Raw genomic sequence first — 17,893 nt, 5'->3', positions numbered from 1 at the left:
TGGACATTTCTACAGAGCCAGCGAAGTGCAGCAATCTTGGAGACAGAGCACGTGTGCATCTTAAAATAACAGTTAAATACAGAACGGGAGAAGGAAGAAATGCTGAAGACAGCCTCTCTGCTTTTTCAAGGAAGAAAGGCCGCTTTGAGAGCCATCCCAGGGTGGTTTCTAGCTGGAAGAAGAACTCTGCCATCTTGCACATGGATGTGAAATCTGGATGCTTCTCTCCTGTATATCTCTTTCCCCAAAATGTTAGGGTGAGGAAGACAGCCATATCCTGAAATAGCCCAGCCAGCAGGACCAAGACACCCTCTCTCTTTCTCTGGCTGTGTGGAAGACTGCTGAAGCTAAGGAATTCTAGCCTTGTAAAGTGGTCCTGTGCAAGGCTACCAGGGAACAATTTCCCTGTGGGAAAAGGCCAGGTTTTTAAGGTTCCTGCACTGCAGGGGGTTGGACTAGATGACCCTCAGCATCCCTTCCAACACTACAGTTCTATGATTCTAAGAAGCAGAGCCCCCATCTGTTTCATCAAGGTGGAAGCAAAGAATAAAAAACCTCACTTGGGGCCACCCCCAACACAAACTCAGTGCATAAACTCAAAGAGGCGACTTGCTCAGCACCCCAGGCTTCCATATGGAGCAACAGCCAGTTGAGATTTCTCTTGCTGGCTCTTTTTCTTTGGATGCTTCCAGACAGGGGCTTAATTTGCAAACAGGTGGTTGGCAACAGGGTTTTTTTAAATAAAAAATCCAGATCAAAAGGGGGGGGCCAAAGGGGGATATAGCATTTTGATGCTGACAATGTCTTGGGGATGCTGCAAAAACAATGTGCATGCATGAGAAGCACCAATCTGATAACCAAACACCCATCTGGAAGCACCCTTGGACTCATCCAAAAGATCCACACACAGCGAACTGCATGGTGCTCTTTATTTACCTTGCAGGTGGCAGAGCTGGGTCGATCCCTGTAGGGATTTGAACCCGTGGTTCCAAGAAGTCTACGTATGCCAGACCCTGATGCTTAGAGCTTAGAGCCTCTGTGGCTGACAGAAAAGACAGTGAGGGTGGAAACTTTTACACACGGGTTCAGGAGGAGAGGCAGGAGTGCCAAATGTCCATCTACTCAGGAAACTGAGCAATAATAATAATAATAATAATAATTTATTATTTATACCCCGCCCATCTGGCTGAGTTTCCCCAGCCACTCTGGGCGGCTCCCAATCAGTATTAAAAACAATACAGCATTACATATTAAAAACATCCCTGAACAGGGCTGCCTTAAGATGTCTTCTGAACGTCAGATAATTCTTTATCTCTTTGACATCTGATGGGAGGGCGTTCCACAGGGCGGGCGCCACTACCGAGAAGGCCCTCTGTCTGGTTCCCTGTAACCTCACTTCTCGCAATGAGGGAACCGCCAGAAGGCCCTCGGCGCTGGATCTCAGTGTCCGGGCTGAACGATGGGGGTGGAGACGCTCCTTCAGGTAAACAGGACCGAGGCCGTTTAGGGCTTTAAAGGTCAGCACCAACACTTTGAATTGTGCTCGGAAACGTACTGGGAGCCAATGCAGATCTCTCAGAACCGGTGTTATGTGGTCCCGGCGGCCACTCCCAGTCACCAGTCTAGCTGCCGCATTCTGGATTAATTGCAGTTTCCGGGTCACCTTCAAAGGTAGCCCCACGTAGAGCGCATTGCAGTAGTCCAAGCGTGAGATAACTAGAGCATGCACCACTCTGGCGAGACAGTCCGCGGGGAGGTAGGGTCTTAGCCTGCGTACCAGGTGGAGCTGGTAGACAGCTGCCCTGGACACAGAGTTAATCTGCGCCTCCATGGACAGCTGTGAGTCCAAAATGACTCCCAGGCTGCGCACCTGGTCCTTCAGGGGCACAGTTACCCCATTCAGGACCAGGGAATCCTCCACACCTGCCCGCCTCCTGTCCCCCAAAAACAGTACTTCTGTCTTGTCAGGATTCAACCTCAATCTGTTAGCCGCCATCCAACCTCCAACCGCCTCCAGGCACTCACACAGGACCTTCACCGCCTTCACTGGTTCTGATTTAAAGGAGAGGTAGAGCTGGGTGTCATCTGCATACTGATGAACACCCAGTCCAAACCCCCTGATGATCTCTCCCAGCGGCTTCATATAGATATTAAAAAGCATGGGGGAGAGGACAGAACCCTGAGGCACCCCACAAGTGAGAGCCCAGGGGTCTGAACATTCATCCCCCACCACCACCTTCTGGACACGGCCCAGGAGGAAGGAGCGGAACCACTGTATAACAGTGCCCCCAGCTCCCAGCCCCTCTAGACGGTCCAGAAGGATGTTATGGTCGATGGTGTCAAAGGCCGCTGAGAGATCCAGCAGAACTAGGAAACAGCTCTCACCTTTGTCCCTAGCCCGCCGGAGATCAGCAAGCCCTCGCCTCCCCTGCCCCACTCCACTTCCAGCCTAGAGAACACACTAGCCAGCAGCGGCCAGGCCCCTCACCTCCTGCGTGACGGCATCAGAGGAGGAAAGCATGCGCCGGCGCTTCACGGGGGACTTCTGCTGAGATTCCACAAACGCACGGTACGTCATCAGCTGCAGCTCATAGTCCTGACAATGCAAAAATGGAAACATGGGGGTTTCAGTTCCCAAACCCCACATTTAGTACTGCCACATAAAGCAGAAAATGAAAAACAGAATCCCAAAGCAAATTGAGCGGGCGTGTATAGGAGAGATTCCTTGGGATGAAGGGCATTCTTGAAAAAGAAGTAATAAATAAACCAAATATGCCACACAATGCCCTTGTTCACATGTAACGAAAGCCACACCATGGCTTAGCATGAATGAAGAAACATGAGGCCTCCCACAGAGATCGCAGTGGCTTTGACACTTCATGTTTGTTTTGCTGCTGTGCTATGCTGAGCTAAGCTGTGATTTGGCTTAATGTGTCATCTGAAACCAGGCTACTGGATTTAGCTCTCCGGACAAACCACAAGTTGTAAACCATAGGATAAACATTAGTTAAAGTTCTAGGTTTGTCTGCGGAGAGCTAAACCACAAGCCCAGGTTCAGACAACATGCTAAGCCAAACCATGGCTTAGCAAAATACAGCACAGCAGCAAAACAACTACAGAGGGACACAGGACCTGTGTTCTCCCCCCTACCCAGGAGTCCACCTGCTAAATTATGATTCGGCTTAGCATTACATGTGAACTAGGCCAATGTGTTCTCTCTGTATACCTATTATTATTATTATTATTATTATTATTATTATTATTATTATTATTATTATTACATTTTCCATTTTTCTGTTCACACATCTTGTTTCCCCCACATACAATATTTCTGTACAGACTTCCCAACCTAGCATTCCATGGCATTCATAATAAACCTAAATTTGCTGCATCTCCATTTATTTATCCACCCTACTTTTATCCCTTCTAGACCATTGTTGTAGTTGACTGCTGTTCATATGCCATATTGGCCCAAATATAGGCCGCACCCACAAATAAGCCACACCTTTAAAATGGGGGGGGGGAGAAAAAAAGACAATATCCGAATATAAGCTGCTCCTTTAAAATTGGGTTACAGGCTAAAAATTGCTGCGGTTGGTAGAATTGTAACGACTATACTTGCAAACTGATTTTAGCATCATTTTTTTTAATACTCCCCAAAGCTTTCCATTCGCCCTTTGTCTGTTTATGTCCAGATTACTTATTTTGGCTGTCATATTTGCAAGTTCTGCAAATTATGTCAATTTTTAACCACTTAAGTTGTACAATAAAAAAAGAAAAGAAAAAGAAAATGATGGTTTTGAAAAGGTTTTTGATCAGATCCTCCCAGAACTCATGGGATAACTTTAAAGAACCCACATATCTCTTGTGGTTTGGTCATTTGCATTTCAGATAACCATCTAAATCCGCCTTTGCCAATCTGGTGCTCTCCTGATACAATTCCCATCAGACTCAGTCAGAACAGCAATCGTATTACCTTGACAGCAGCTGAGTATTGCTGAGATAGTTTCTGACACTGGTCCAGTTTGGCTTGATTTGCCTCTATTTCAGCAAACAGTGCCTTAAATGCGAGAGAAAAGCAATGTTAAAATCACGGTGAGAAACTGGAAGGTTTATCTGCCCTCTAAGAAGGTTTGTTCTCTCTGTGTTCTCTTTCCTACAGATTCACATCACACCACCCACACACTTCACTTAATTACTGAGTTAATTATTCCAACAAGAACATCCCTACAGTTATCAGTCAGTCACTGAGCTAGGGACACCCCCGCCTTCCTAATTTACGGTTCTTTTCCTTCAAAAAGCCATAAGAGACAACCAGTTGGATCAGGTCAAAGATCCATCTAGTCCAGCATAGTCTTTCCCAGATGCAACTGGGAAGCCAGCAAGCAGGACCCAAATGCAACAGCTGTCTTCCCACACAGATTCCCAGAAACTGGTATTCAGAGGGATAGCTCAGTTAGTAGAGCATGAGACTCTTAATTCCAGGGTTGTGGGTTCATGTCCCCCTCTTGGGCGAAAGATTCCTGCATTCCAGGGGGTAGTACTAGATGATACTTGTAGTCCCTTCCAATTCTATGATTCTATTACTAGCAGTCACTAATAAACTATTTATTAACTGCTTTGTTCTCCACGAATCCTAAAGCTTATGAATTTTAACTATGGCTTTGCATTACGCACAAACCCAGTGCCCTTCCTTAAGCATGGTTTGTTTGGTCACTCCCACCCTCAGACGCTACAAAGACATGAGGCAAGAGCAGCTGGAAAGCAAAACGAACTGTGGAGAAACATGCCATGATTTGTTTGATCATCGGTAGAATAACTTGTAGTTAACCTGTGATTTGTTAAGCAGACCATGGCTTAAGCAACAGTGGCTTTGTCCGGGCCTTACCATTTGCTGGCTGAGTTGCTCTGAAAGGACCCTGCTATCTTCCGCTTGTCCAGGTTTCATCAGTTCCTGCTGCGTTGTGGTCTCCTCAATCCACTGGATTAGTGCCCCATGACAGTTCCGGTAATCACTCAGTACTTCCTCAATACTCTCTAGCTCTGATCGGCTGTCAAGAGATGAAGAGGAGGAAGAGAAAATGTGAGTGAGATAAAACTATGAGCCTGAAGTTGTATGAACAATATTGCTTTGATGTAAGAACAGTTTTGCTGTGTATGGCACTTTCTAAAGTAAAAAAGAAAAGAGGATTAGGTTCTGCCCTGTAAAGGTACCCCTGCCCATACGGGCCAGTCGTGTCCGACTCTAGGGTTGTGCGCCCATCTCACTTAAGAGGCCAGGGGCCAGCGCTGTCCGGAGACACTTCCGGGTCACGTGGCCAGCATGACGAAGCTGCTCTGGCGAGCCAGCACCAGCGCAGCACACGGGAATGCCATTTACCTTCCCGCTATAAAGTGGTACCTATTTATCTACTTGCACTTAGGGGTGCTTTCAAACTGCTAGGTGGGCAGGAGCTGGGACTGAAAGACAGGAGCTCACCCTGCCGCAGGGATTCGAACCACCGACCATGCGATCGGCAAGCCCTAGGCGCTGAGGTTTTACCCACAGCGCCACCCGTGTCCCCCGTTCTGCCCTGTAGAGGCTTGCAATTTGGGATGGTTTACTAAAGACCTAGAATGGTGGAATTCTGCAAGATTTGGCACTTAGAACTTTTAGATGAGTGCTAAAACAACCTATAATTCCAGTGTAAATCCATGTTGGGGAACTAATCTTTACCAAGAGCCATATTTTGATCTGGTGACAGCAGCAACACTGGCATCCACCCTCACTCCCTGCAAGACTCTTTAACCCCTTCCTGCCTAGCAGAAACGGCAACAAAAGCTTCTGCAGAACCCTTCTCTGTTCTCCTGTGCAAGAACTGGCTCATGTCCTTCTCAAAAGCAGTAAGATATGAGGTAGGCATTATTTTCTCTCTTTTGTTTTAATTTTCCTTTATTTTAAATCATTTATTACCCAAGGAATCCCAGAGCAGGGTACAGAAAACAAAAAGGGAGTAGCTGGCAGTTGCAGTCCGAAACATTTGGAGGGCAACAAATAGAAAAGTGTGGATTAGCCTATCAATGAGAAAGCAGTTGCCCAGAGGTGGTTCTTCTCACCGAGTCTCGATCTGTAGGCTGACCCTCTGCCAGCGATCCCAGAGTTGGCTCCCTTTCTCCTGGTAGCGCTCCAGGTCCGGACTGCGCTCCTGCTTCAGACGGTACAGCTGGTCTGTCACAACTTTAGCTCTTGCCAAGTCATCTTCCAACATGGCAAAGACATTGCCCTTATCGTTCACTTCACTGATCCATTGCTGCAGCATTAAAAATGGAGAAAGAGAGAGAGAAGCGCTGATTGAGAATGACTGAAATAAATAGGCAGGCTGCAAGAACCCATCCTCTAGCTCAGCCTTAACCAACCTGGTGACCCCCAGATGTGTTTGGACTGCAACTCCCATCAGCCCCAGCCAGCACTGCCATGTTGGCTGGGGCTGTGTGGAACTGTTCTGCAAAATGTCTGAAGGGCACTAGGTTCGCAGTGCTGTGAATATTTATTTATTAAGGTTTTATACTGTTCTTTGTTCAATGAACTCGGGGCATATTATTATATTGCTAAAATGATAAATACATAATCATTTCAATCAACACACGTTAAAAAGAACTAAAAATACCACATCTGTCTAGAGAGTGATTACAAAGCCAAGCATATAAAAATAATAGGACATTGACTCAGTTCACACACAATGCTAAGCCAAAACAGGTAAGCTTGTGGGCCTCCAGACAGGTGATTGTGGTCACTCTTCTCCTCCTCCAATCCTGCCACCACCATGTTGCCATAAGCTAAGCCACAGTTGGGCTTAGCATTACACCCAAACCTGAGCTCATGGTTTATGTCACTCTAGACAACCAAAATCCATAATCAAGTGTTGTTCTATGACTTACCACTTGTGGTTTATCTGGGATAAACCACAAACCTGGGTTCAGACGTTATGCTAAGCCAAACCATGGTGAAACTCACATCAGTCCGGCAGCAGCAGCAGGACCAGAAGAAGAGCCAAGCAGCTGCATTCTCCCTGGAAACTTGCACCTTTGTGCTAAACCATGGCTTCACTTAGCAGTACCTGGTCACTGAATTCACATAACTGCCAATCCAAGTCTTTCCCTTCAGGCCTTAAATTTAACTGCAGCTTATTGTTACAGGGATGGGACACCTGTGGCCCTCCAGATGTTGGTGGACTGCAACTCCTCTTGACTCCTGACTGCTGACCATGCTGGCTAGGGTTAATGGGAGCTAGAGTCCAACAACATATGGAGGACCACAGGGTAGTCGCCTCTGGAATAAAATAATGTTTGCATTGTTTGTTTCAAGCTGATGCATTTGTAAATACCTAACTTCATTTACTGATCTTAAAAGGTATTTGATTAAAAAAAAAAACCCTATTTGGCTCAAGGAGGGTATGTACATTTCTTCAATACACAATGGCTTCTTGTCCACCCACAGAATGGCTGGGAGATCCAAAGTACATCTGTTGAAGCAGGCAGACGCTAGAGGGCAGGAGATGCAAGATGCTGTGTTCATCAGCTTGGCACAAGCCAGACTCACTGCCAAGAGCTATCAGCATCAGCCTGAGGAGCAACATGGCCTGAAAGGCACAGCTGTTTTGTTTGCTGTTCAGCATCAGGCAGCAATAAGCTTCATCAGGACAGTAAGAATTTGCAGCCATGCGAGACAGGCATCTCCCCACCCAGAGGACCCAGCTGGTGGAGGGAAAAGCTTACCTGTAATGTGGCTCGGTGAGACTGAATGGCACTTAGGTCCGCAGGCACAGCCTCCTCCTGGCTCAGTTTAACCTCATACCCTTTGACCAAAGACTCAGCTCCTTGGGTATTACGAATGATAACGTCCACAGTCTTTAACCTATCAGATAAAAAAAGGGAAACTTCACTTCCTGAAACTACGATAAGCTTTTATTTGGTGGCACATCAGCATGCTTGTACCTGCCCAAGTGGGTGGATGTCATCGCAACCTAAGGGGCTCCCCAAATGACTGCCACTCCTGGCCTCCCTCCTTCACTGCAAGTACATACAAAATTAAGATCTGCATCACTTGAATTCAACATAGATCTCAGAATTCTAGTGTTGCTAGACTATTCCAGTCAGAAGCAACTGAAGCAACTGGCTTTGAGAAAATGGAATCCAGTGGTCATTTCCTCTGGGAATTCTCCAAAAAATTACTGGATTCTAGGGGACTGAATAAGCCCCACCGAATGCATTCCAGGGGATTGCATAAACCACTCTTCATGTACTAGGATGCTAACAGCCAAAAGGTCTCTACATTTTACAGAGTAACCACAGCAGAGCACACACTCTGTATGTAAAAGCTTTCAGGTTCAGAGTCAGTACTGAGCTAGAAGGACCAATGGTCTGTGTGTATGTTCCTATCATACAGCAACAACTGGTTCCCTCTCTTGGCTTGATAACAAGACAGCTATAAGAACTCACTTGTCCAGATAGATAGTTGAGAGCCCGTAGACATGGTCCATCTTTTCCACCAGCAGGTTAAGCTCAGAACGAAGGTGTGGGGTGCTGGTTCCCGTTGGAGACTTGTGCAGGAAAATAGTGCATCTCTCAGAAAGTTGCTCCATGTCGTCCTTCAAGTGATTCAAATCTTCCTTCAATCTCTGCAGAGACCAACAGGTGTTAGTGAGCAAGAGCACAGATGCTGACCTTTCATGCTACATATCTGCCTTCACAGCAACGGTCAGCAGGGGCAAGAACTAAGCTGGGGGGTGTAACAAGTCAAAGAAGGGACTTTTCAGTCATACTGCCCAAAATCTGGAATATTCCCCGAAGACTATAAAACACCAACCTCCTGCTCGGCAAGCCGGAAAGTGTTTTCCTGCAGGGCGTCCCCATCCGTTCTTGTGCTGCTTGGCGTCCGGATGGTGCCCACCAGACGCTGTTCACACTCCTCCAGGTGAAGCCGAATATTCTTCAGCTCAGAGAGGTATGTCCGAGAAGCAGTCTCATCTTTGTCCTCTGTACAACAAAAGCAAAATAACTGAAATCTTCCTCCAGCTGTTTCATGTGCTCTGATGTGGGTCAAATACTATTGCTGTTTGGAAGCTCAATAGAAGCTCCATGTTTTGCATGCAGAAGGCCACAGATCCAGCCCCAGTCCCTTGCATCTTCCATTAGAAAGGACCGCAGAAGATAGCAGGGTTGGGAAATAAAGGGCTTCATCTGCAAGAGACCCTGGAGGAATCACTGCTGGTTACAGTGGACAGTGCAGTGTCATGAACCAAACCTTAGAATCTGCTTTGGAGGACTGTATTCAAGGGGAACACCTTGCACATTTGACATCCCTGATTTTCAGGGTTATGAAATGTGTAGGGAGCCTCCCCACGTACAGAAGGTGCCCTCCACTTTGCAAGGGGTACAGCTAGCCTGCTCATCCCTATAGCGCCCCTCAAGTGTTTATTTTACTGTCAAGTAAAACACCTGAAGATGGCTACATCTAGGTGCAGCTGGCAAGTTAATGTGCAAGAAGCTCCTGCAGCCAATTAAAAGCTGTGGATGCCTTTGGGCGGGAAGCGATGCTGGTGCGGCTTCTGGGCACCACCCCTTCTCGCCCCTTCCTTCCTGCTGAAGCGGCCGAGTGGGAGGAAGCGGCTGAGCGGGAAGGAAGTAGCAGCGGTGCAGAGGCTGCCTCTGCTGCCCAGGTCAGCGGCATCTGGGTGCTGCCCCTTCCTTCCCGCTGAGGTGGCTGAGCAGGAGGAAGCGGCCGAGCAGGAAGGAAGCGGCAGCAGCGCGGAGGCTGCCTCCGCCATCCAGGCCAGGCCAGTGGCATGACAGAGGACTCCAACGCTGCCGACGACAAGGCTGAGGCGAGAGGGGCATTGGTGGGGGGGGGGGCTTTTGGGAGGAGATGAGTCCGGCCCCCCACAAGGTCTGAGGGACAGTGGACCAGCCCCCTCCAGAAAAAGTTTGCTGACCCCTGGGCTAGAAGCACAAAATAAATAGTTAAAACCAAAACCAAACCATAACCTCACCTCCCACAAACACCTTTAAAAGGCCATAGAATATTTAATCATCTAGGCCAGGCTTCACCAAGCCAAGCCCAGAGCTGATGGAAGGAAGGAGGCACCAGGCTGGCAAAGCTAATCTAGGCTCAGACAGCTTACCATTTTCCATTGACTGCAAAAGCTGCTGGAAGTGCTCCTTGCATGAGTCCACATCCTCCTCTAGGCGCAGCCGATCTGTTACAGAGAAGAGCTCCGAATCCCGACTGTCCTCCAAGAAATCATCGTAGTGCACCTGCAGGCTCCTCATGGATTGGTGGCATTCCCCTGGAGCCAGGGCCCTGAGCTGTGAGTTGCACACACACAAAGACAAAGGGTACATGTTCACATTGAGGGAGGGCTAAGTGAAGATGAACAACGCTTGGAGCCACAGGCCAGTACAAGCAAAGGTGACGAAAATGGTAGGCATTGTTTTTTCTCTCATTGCTAGCTCCAGTCAAGCAAGTTTTGCAGGTGTTTGTTGCTTCAAGCTGGGAAATTCACAGAATCATAAAATTTTAGAATTCTAGAGTTGGAAGGGACACCGAGGGTCATCTAGTCCAAACCCTTGAAATGCAGAAATCTCAACACATGCCCCCCACATCCAATTAGAAACCATACTGGACTCTATTTAACTTTGCAAAGGTGCTAGCAATGTTATTGCCCCCTCAGAAGGACATGCATGCCTGTTGGCTAGTAACTGTAATAACACTGGAGACAAAGCAACACACAAAAAACCAGCTCTGAGTAGGAGGCAACATATGTATGAAACAAATCTAAGGCACCTTCCTTCCTTTTGATTCACATGGATAAAGAGTCTTGTGGCATCTTATCACCAACAGACTTGTTATGCCATCACTTTTTGTGGGCCAATACCTACTTTGGCAGATAACACAAAGTTTAAGGTATATGGTGAAATGGGGCTTAGCCCACAAGAGTTTATGCCACAATCAAGTTGGTTGGTCTTTACTAACCCAAAGTTGTTATTGTTTTTGAAGCAACAAAGTGGCAGAGCTACCTCCTCTGCAATGTATTTGGCTTTGGCTTTCAGTGGCAAAGGGAAGAATAAGGGTGATATTTGTGTAATGGGGCTATTATATGAAGAAGAAGTGGTTAGTTATCATTCTATAATCTTCTAAATTCAGGAATTTAAGCAGGATGTTCTTTTTGGTTATGCTGTGAAGTGGCACTATATTGGTGGCATATGAAAACAACTTCTTATTTTATTGGGCTGGTTTTACTAAAGGAAGTCTTTGGTTGCCAAGGGGTCTCGGCCTCACCCCACTGTACATGTAATTCTTCAGTCTTGTATTATTATCCAACCTTACCTTCCCATTTCCTCCCACCACCTTCTAACTTCCTGTCCAGCTCCACCCAATCAGGAGGCCACTTTTATGGTTAGCATGCTTTAGCTGTGCACACCCTTATCTCACTGGCAAGCATCACTCTGGGGCTTGCAGTATTACCTTCTCCATATTCCAGCTTTGCACCAGGGCAATGTCTTTTCTCAAGTAGTTCCAGGAAACAAGGCTCTTCATATTTACATGGAGCTGGTGCCACAAGGCCATCACCTTCTGGTACAGCTGTTCCACCCTACAATTGGAAGGCAGTTCAAAATTGGGTGTCTACAGCACCATGTGGATATCAACCTTCTGAATTATGGTATATTATGCTGTATCTACTCAGGAAGGCCAGGGGGAGCAAGTCTCCGTCCCAGCATGGGTCAGGCAAAGACAGTATTGGAAATGTTGTTCTGACATGGTTCAAAGCAGCTCCTCATATCCCAAGCATATTCAAAAGGTAAATGCAACCTCTCACAAAAGGCAAGAATTGAGCAACCACTCCCCATTTCCTACATAACACTTTTAGAAGCCAGCTGACAAACTTCAGACCCACATATAACCCTCCAAGCTGGCTTTCAGGATCCCCCCCCCAGGACACACCCTCCTCATCTACACCCCTCAAGTATTTTTGCCTGGCTGAAATAAGTCATTGAACCTGGATGATACTTCTTGCTTGGCTGGCTGGAGGATAGAGAGGGTTGTCTGGGCATGGCAAAGCAATTTGCCTACTGTAAAAAGACAACTTTCACATTTGTTGCTTTGCCCACTTTTGCCTCCTGCCTCACCCAGGACGGGCATGTGGCCCCTGGAATGTTGCCCAGAATAAATGTAGCCCTCGGGCTAAAAAAGGTTCCAACTTGCCCCGACCCCTAGGCTAAAGAGCCACAGCAAAATCATAGGCACCAACTTCAAAATGTTTGATTGCCTGGGACGTTTTCTGGCTCTGGGAGAAAGAGACAGATGCTGAGAGACAGATGCTGTACCCATCTGGCCCACAATGAGAACTAGAATCTTCAAGGGGCAAAAGGTATGATCTTAGGTTTCTGTACGCTTTGCCCCAGTAGCTAGATTTTGTTCCACACATAGAGCTCTGTTGAAAACTATTCCTTTCCACAAAAGTTTATGTTACACATGCCAGCAGACCCAACCCCCCACCAAATTGCTGCAAACATTTTGGTTTTTTTACATGCACACACCTACAGAACCCCCAGGTCAATAGGAGCCCTGGCACTGCTCAAGGAAAGAAAGATCCCTTTACCTGCTGGCCACATCAATGGCCTCTTTGTTAGGAGGGGGCACCAAGAAGCAAACAGACGGGACCATGGCCTCGTTTCCAGTAGGGCTGATCACTTTCCACTTGGTTCGCTGGGAATTGTCTTCTAGCACACACTCGTCATTCTTACAGATGGTGATCTGCGTGGTCAACAAAAGGAACCCTGGTCCAGTAGAGGGTCAAACTGTCACCCCTTGTCCTCCCCACACCGCTTCTCCCACAAAGTGATCCTAGGCATCATGTAGTCCAGGGGTGGCCAATGTGGTGCCCTGCAGATGTTGTGGGCTGTAACTTCCATAATCCCTGGCCATTGGCCATGCCTGCAGAGCCTGATGGGAGTTGTAGTCCAAAACATATGGAGGGCATCATATTGGCTACCCCAACATACAATAAGCCCACATCTTACGCAAGGGTTCAGTTTCCGGGTTCCAAATGCATAAAGCTAGGAACCCCCTGAATCAGGTCTCCTGCAAGGTGGAGGGCTGTTTCCCCGGCTTTCGATTGGTGGCACAAGGGCTCTGGGATGCTTCCAGAGCCTTTATGCCACTTTCCCAAAGCCAGGTAAGCCTGCAAACACAGTTTTGCACAGGTGGGAGGGAGTATAAATAAATAGAGGGAGGAATCATAGAGGAAACCCACTCTCCATCTATCTATCTATCTACCCCACCCCCACCCATGCAAAGACTTGCAATTGGACTTACTATACTCCAACCTCATTCTGCAGCTAAAACACTCTCAGCAGAAGCGTCTCCAACTATTCTTCACCATCTCAGAGGAAGGAGATGCCAAAGACCCCCTAGTTAGTTTCTTACAGGGTGAAATAGGGCACTTGAAATAAATTTTCGCCCAACTGAAGTTAAGTGTTCTTGACTTGGGTCTTCTTACCAATGCTAAATCAAAATCTAAGTGACCCCACCTCTTCCCCGCAACCCTGGAATCCATGCTCGAAGAACTGACTCTCACCCTGACTTCCATGCAAAAACAGCAATATTACTGGGCCTTTGTACAACATTTTTTAATGTTGAAAGCATTCCATGCGTACATCGCATTCAGATGCCAACGTTAAGAAACTCATATTTTCTTCATGGTATCTAACAAGCTATAATTTCCCATGTTGTTTAAGTCTGGTTTGGTACCCTAGTTTCGTTAACTAGCCCTCATTACAGGAAAACAAAGTTTAGTATAAGCTTCAACTGGAAGCTTAAAACTGCAAACCACCACTGTTCACCACTATTTGTTCTGATAAAGCTATACCAGTATGTTCTCAAATTCACCCAAATTGTCACAGTAATCCTTATGTCAAACACTGCAATGTATCATCATCATCATCGCTTTGCCTATGTATTATCTTACACCATACTATCTCAAGGCCATCACTGAACACTGGCTTTGAAACCTGAGAGGTTTATAAATTCAAAGAGGAAGAGCCTGGATTTAAACTCACAGATTTCTGATTTAGGGAATAAACAGAACACTCAGAATCCAAAGGAAGTTTCACGTCAGCTGTTATCAGCTCACCTCAATTTGGCGATAATCACAGATGGCCTTCACAGAGATGGTGTTCTGCAAAACATGGTCAGGGTTTCTTGGCTTCAGCTGCACGATGCTTTTGGACCTACCCACCAAGCTGGCAACAGAACTCTTGGACTGGATCAGCTGCTCCTTTTCATCCTGTCAAAATTAGAAAGGCAAGAAGGATGGATGGAACAGAAGGGCAAGGGCAGGCAGGAGAAGAATGGCCAGAAACCTCATGCCCACACTGCCCTCTGAGGAGCTAGCATTTGGTCAAGGGAAATTTGGGTTTTCAAGGGCAAGCATAGGTAGGTTTGTATGTGTGTCCATGTCTTCATGTGTGCACACACACTCATTTGCAACTTCTCCAAGCAGAAGTGGGAGTAGGGCAGGGAGTACAGAGACAATCCATATTTAATACTATTCCAGGCAAGAGGACCAATGATCTCCAAGTCCTCCCTGCCCACTCACCCCCCGCCGCTCTGAAAGTTGCATGCAGAGTTAAAACATTACTACTAGGTCCAAAATTCAGAATTATCTGCAAAACAGTGAACAGTGCAACAAAGCCCAAACCCATCATTTTTCACTGGGAAAAAGAAAGAAAAACTACCTGGATTTTTGTAAAAAGGTGAAATAAAAGAAGGCATGAGAACTGTGTGAAAAAGATTGTTCAGGTAGTTTCAATGTATGTACTAAGCAATTTTAAACCTGATAGAAAAACAAAGCTGGGAAATGATGTGTGGAGAGAGAGAGAGAGAGAGAGAGAGAGAGAGAGAAAGAAAGAAAGAAAGAAAGAAAGAAAGAAAGAAAGAAAGAAAGAAAGAAAGAAAAGGTTTAAAACAAGCTACCTTCTCCTGTCCCAGGGGAGCATGGTTGGAAGAAATACAACTTTAACTCATTTATTCTGGTAAAGGAAGCGTCTCACACATGGGCCAAAGCTTTCCCTTTTGACTGCCTATGAAGAACCTTTGCGGCAAAAGCTGCCTCCCACGGGCTCTCAAGGTCTACAACTGAAGCAGTCCCATGTTTTTAGTCTGTCAGAACCATTGCAAGACAGAGACAGGCTCCACCTTGTGCTGATGCATCTCCCTTGGCTCAAGGAACTGCAGTAAGATTAGCGGGTCTACGATGGAGCAACCTGTCCTTAAGCTGCACATGCTGGCTCCTTCACAACGTCCACAGTAGCCTCCAGATCTATTACTTTTAAACTTGTGCACCTTCCTGCCTGAAAATCTGAGTCAATCTCCAAGTTGGGTCAATATCCAAGAAGATGCTGCTGCCTCTGCCACCCACAAATGTCCTCCCCACTTTCTCCACCTGGTGCCCTCCATCAGCCGCAGCTGTGCACCTTCTCACAGCTCTTAGCTGCGATTCCTGAATTGTAGGCAGTTGGACTAGATGAGCCTTTGGGTTCCTTCCAGCTCTACAATTCTGTTTCATCCTGCACATGCACTGCCTTCTGTCTCCCAGCACTCTTTGTCTTGTACCCCCTTTTCCTCCTTTCCTACTCTCTCAATGCCTTTGGCCATAATGTTACTTAACAACAAACGGTCATACCCTTTCCATTCATTGAGCTGCCCCACTCTTGCCAAAGACCCTATGCCAAGACCTTTGTCAGCAAAGCCTGCACTGCACTGAACAGCCCTAACACTTCACATTGCCTGCTCCTCTCATTCAAAGGTCATGGTGGCCAAATGCTTCTGCCTACTTCTCCAGTTGCTGTCAACCATCAAACACTGATATTTTGAGTTATATGGACAGGGGCTACAGCAGTACTATTTCCCATACAACTGCTTGCTCACGATGGCTGTATTTTACCTAGTTCCAGACAGCGGTGAAGACACATGCACGCTGAGGGCTGCTGCCAGTCAAAGGAGGTAACACTGGACTAGATGGACCAACGGGTTGACTCAGTGTAAGGTGGAAGAGGCTACAGCTCAGAGATAGAGCACATGCTTTGCAGGAACAAATTCTCATTGCCTGAAACTCTGGTGAACGACTGCCATTTGTGGTAGACAATCAGTGACAAAAGCCACCATCATGTGCTCATAGCAGCAGCAGCAGCAGGAGGAGGAGTTAGCAAAATGAAAATAAATAGCATGCTAGAGGTCACACTCAAGTAAGCATTTCATAGTGGGGAGTGGAACTGAAACACAAGGATAGTTAAACAATGCAGTTCGGGGAACATTTGAGAGGAAAATAGGCAGACTTTGAAAAGACGTGCACATTTTTTTTTACTTTTTTAAAAAAAGCACAGAGAAGTAAGCAATGCGGAGATGCAATGTAAGCAAAATTACTGGGGGGAAACTTGAGGATTCTTGGATGCTATTGAGAGGGTTAGATCATCACAACAAATTGATGTATGTCAGACACTAAAGGATCTAAGGGCTTCTTGATGGTACAAGCTGTTTGAGAGGCTGCCTTGGAAGGTGTGAACTCTTATTGTTAGAGATTATAAAGCAGAGAATGGATGACCCGGTATTAGGGGTGCTGCAGCAGATGATCTCCTGCATCAGCAGGGACTGGATTCATTTACCTTTGTGGTCTCTTGCAACTATGATTCTGGTATAATGTGCCAAAATCTGTATGACCTTGAGATCTGCCCAAAGAGCACCCACCATGGAATCCTGGAGCAGGTCCTCCAGGCGTGTCAGGCTGGTGTTGCAGTCACAAGAATACTTCCGTTTGATGGTATCTTGGAGGTTCTTCAAGTATGTCTCTGAATCACGGGCATCACTGAAGAACTGCAAAAGCACAAAGACGTTTCCCCTTTGTCAAAATACCAGCCAGAGGTTTCTTATTGCATGTTTTATGAAAAAGCGGAATTTACTTGAAAGACTGAAAAGAAAGCATCCATTCAACTTGCTCAAAGGCATTTTCATCATGAAAAAGGAAGGCCAGTAACCAGAGAAAACAGCCTCCTTTGGGTTATTTGATTAGAGACATACCAGTATGGCTCATTTTGGACCTGTTTTCTAAGGAATGGAACATAACAAGTCTTGATCCTGATCCAATTCTGAGAAAACAAGCCCAAGATAAGCTATATTGATGCCTCTCTAATAAAGTAACTAAAAGGAGGATGTTTTCTCTAGTTGCTTGGCTTGGCCAGGAATTTGTACAGTTTGCAACCTCCATGCTGCTACCAAATCACACAAGCCAAGAGCTGATTTACTCTTCTACTAGCAAAGCTTGAGATGGGTTGATTGTATGTTTTTGTGTTGTTATATTTGATCCTACTCTGAAGTATGTTTAGCCTGGGAAGGAGGAGACTGAGGAGATACAATAGCCATCTTCAAATATCTAAAGGGTTGTCACATGGAAGAGGGAACATGCTTGTTTTCTCCTGCTCTGGAGCGTAGGACTCAAACCAGTGGGTTCAAATTACAAAAAGGGAGATTCTGACTAAACATAAAGAAAAAAATTCTGACAGTAAGAGCTGTTTGACAGTGGAACAGACTCCCATGAGAAGTGGTAGACTCTTCTTTCTTGGAGGTTTCTAAGCAGATGTTGGATGGCCATCTGTCATGGATGCTTTAGCTGATATTCCTGCATTGCAGGGGGTTGGACTACATGACCCTTGGGTACCTTCCAACTCTAAGATTCTACTATCACTTGCAATGAATAGCAGGATATAAACCTTTTAACAATTAATAAGAGAAGAGAAGAAATATGGTGGAAGCAGAAGTAGCGAGGGAAGAAGGGTAGTGTTCTCACTACCTGTTAGGCTG

At 46.3% G+C, this 17,893-nt stretch overlaps 1 protein-coding gene across 16 annotated transcripts in view; it reads right to left on the bottom strand.

Annotated features, from left to right (window-relative positions):
• The window catches only part of MACF1 (microtubule actin crosslinking factor 1), a 300,044-nt gene that overhangs the window by 132,691 nt on the left and 149,460 nt on the right, over positions 1-17,893 (bottom strand). For all 16 annotated transcript variants that reach the window (XM_081870354.1, XM_081870346.1, XM_081870345.1 and 13 more), the window contains 12 exons: positions 16,784-16,909; positions 14,172-14,324; positions 12,639-12,793; positions 11,504-11,630; positions 10,161-10,344; positions 8,846-9,015; positions 8,479-8,657; positions 7,756-7,894; positions 6,097-6,290; positions 4,889-5,051; positions 3,977-4,060; positions 2,489-2,596 (listed from right to left, as the gene is read on the bottom strand). In XM_081870354.1, the coding sequence (XP_081726480.1) occupies positions 2,489-2,596; positions 3,977-4,060; positions 4,889-5,051; positions 6,097-6,290; positions 7,756-7,894; positions 8,479-8,657; positions 8,846-9,015; positions 10,161-10,344; positions 11,504-11,630; positions 12,639-12,793; positions 14,172-14,324; positions 16,784-16,909 (1,782 nt within the window). The remainder of the gene's footprint in view (positions 1-2,488; positions 2,597-3,976; positions 4,061-4,888; positions 5,052-6,096; positions 6,291-7,755; positions 7,895-8,478; positions 8,658-8,845; positions 9,016-10,160; positions 10,345-11,503; positions 11,631-12,638; positions 12,794-14,171; positions 14,325-16,783; positions 16,910-17,893) is intronic.

The sequence above is a fragment of the Podarcis erhardii genome, assembly GCF_964252035.2.
Source record: "Podarcis erhardii genome assembly, chromosome: 7".
Lineage (NCBI taxonomy): Eukaryota > Metazoa > Chordata > Lepidosauria > Squamata > Lacertidae > Podarcis > Podarcis erhardii.
Note: the sequence above shows the minus strand (reverse complement) of the source record. Positions and strands in the feature narration are given on the sequence as shown.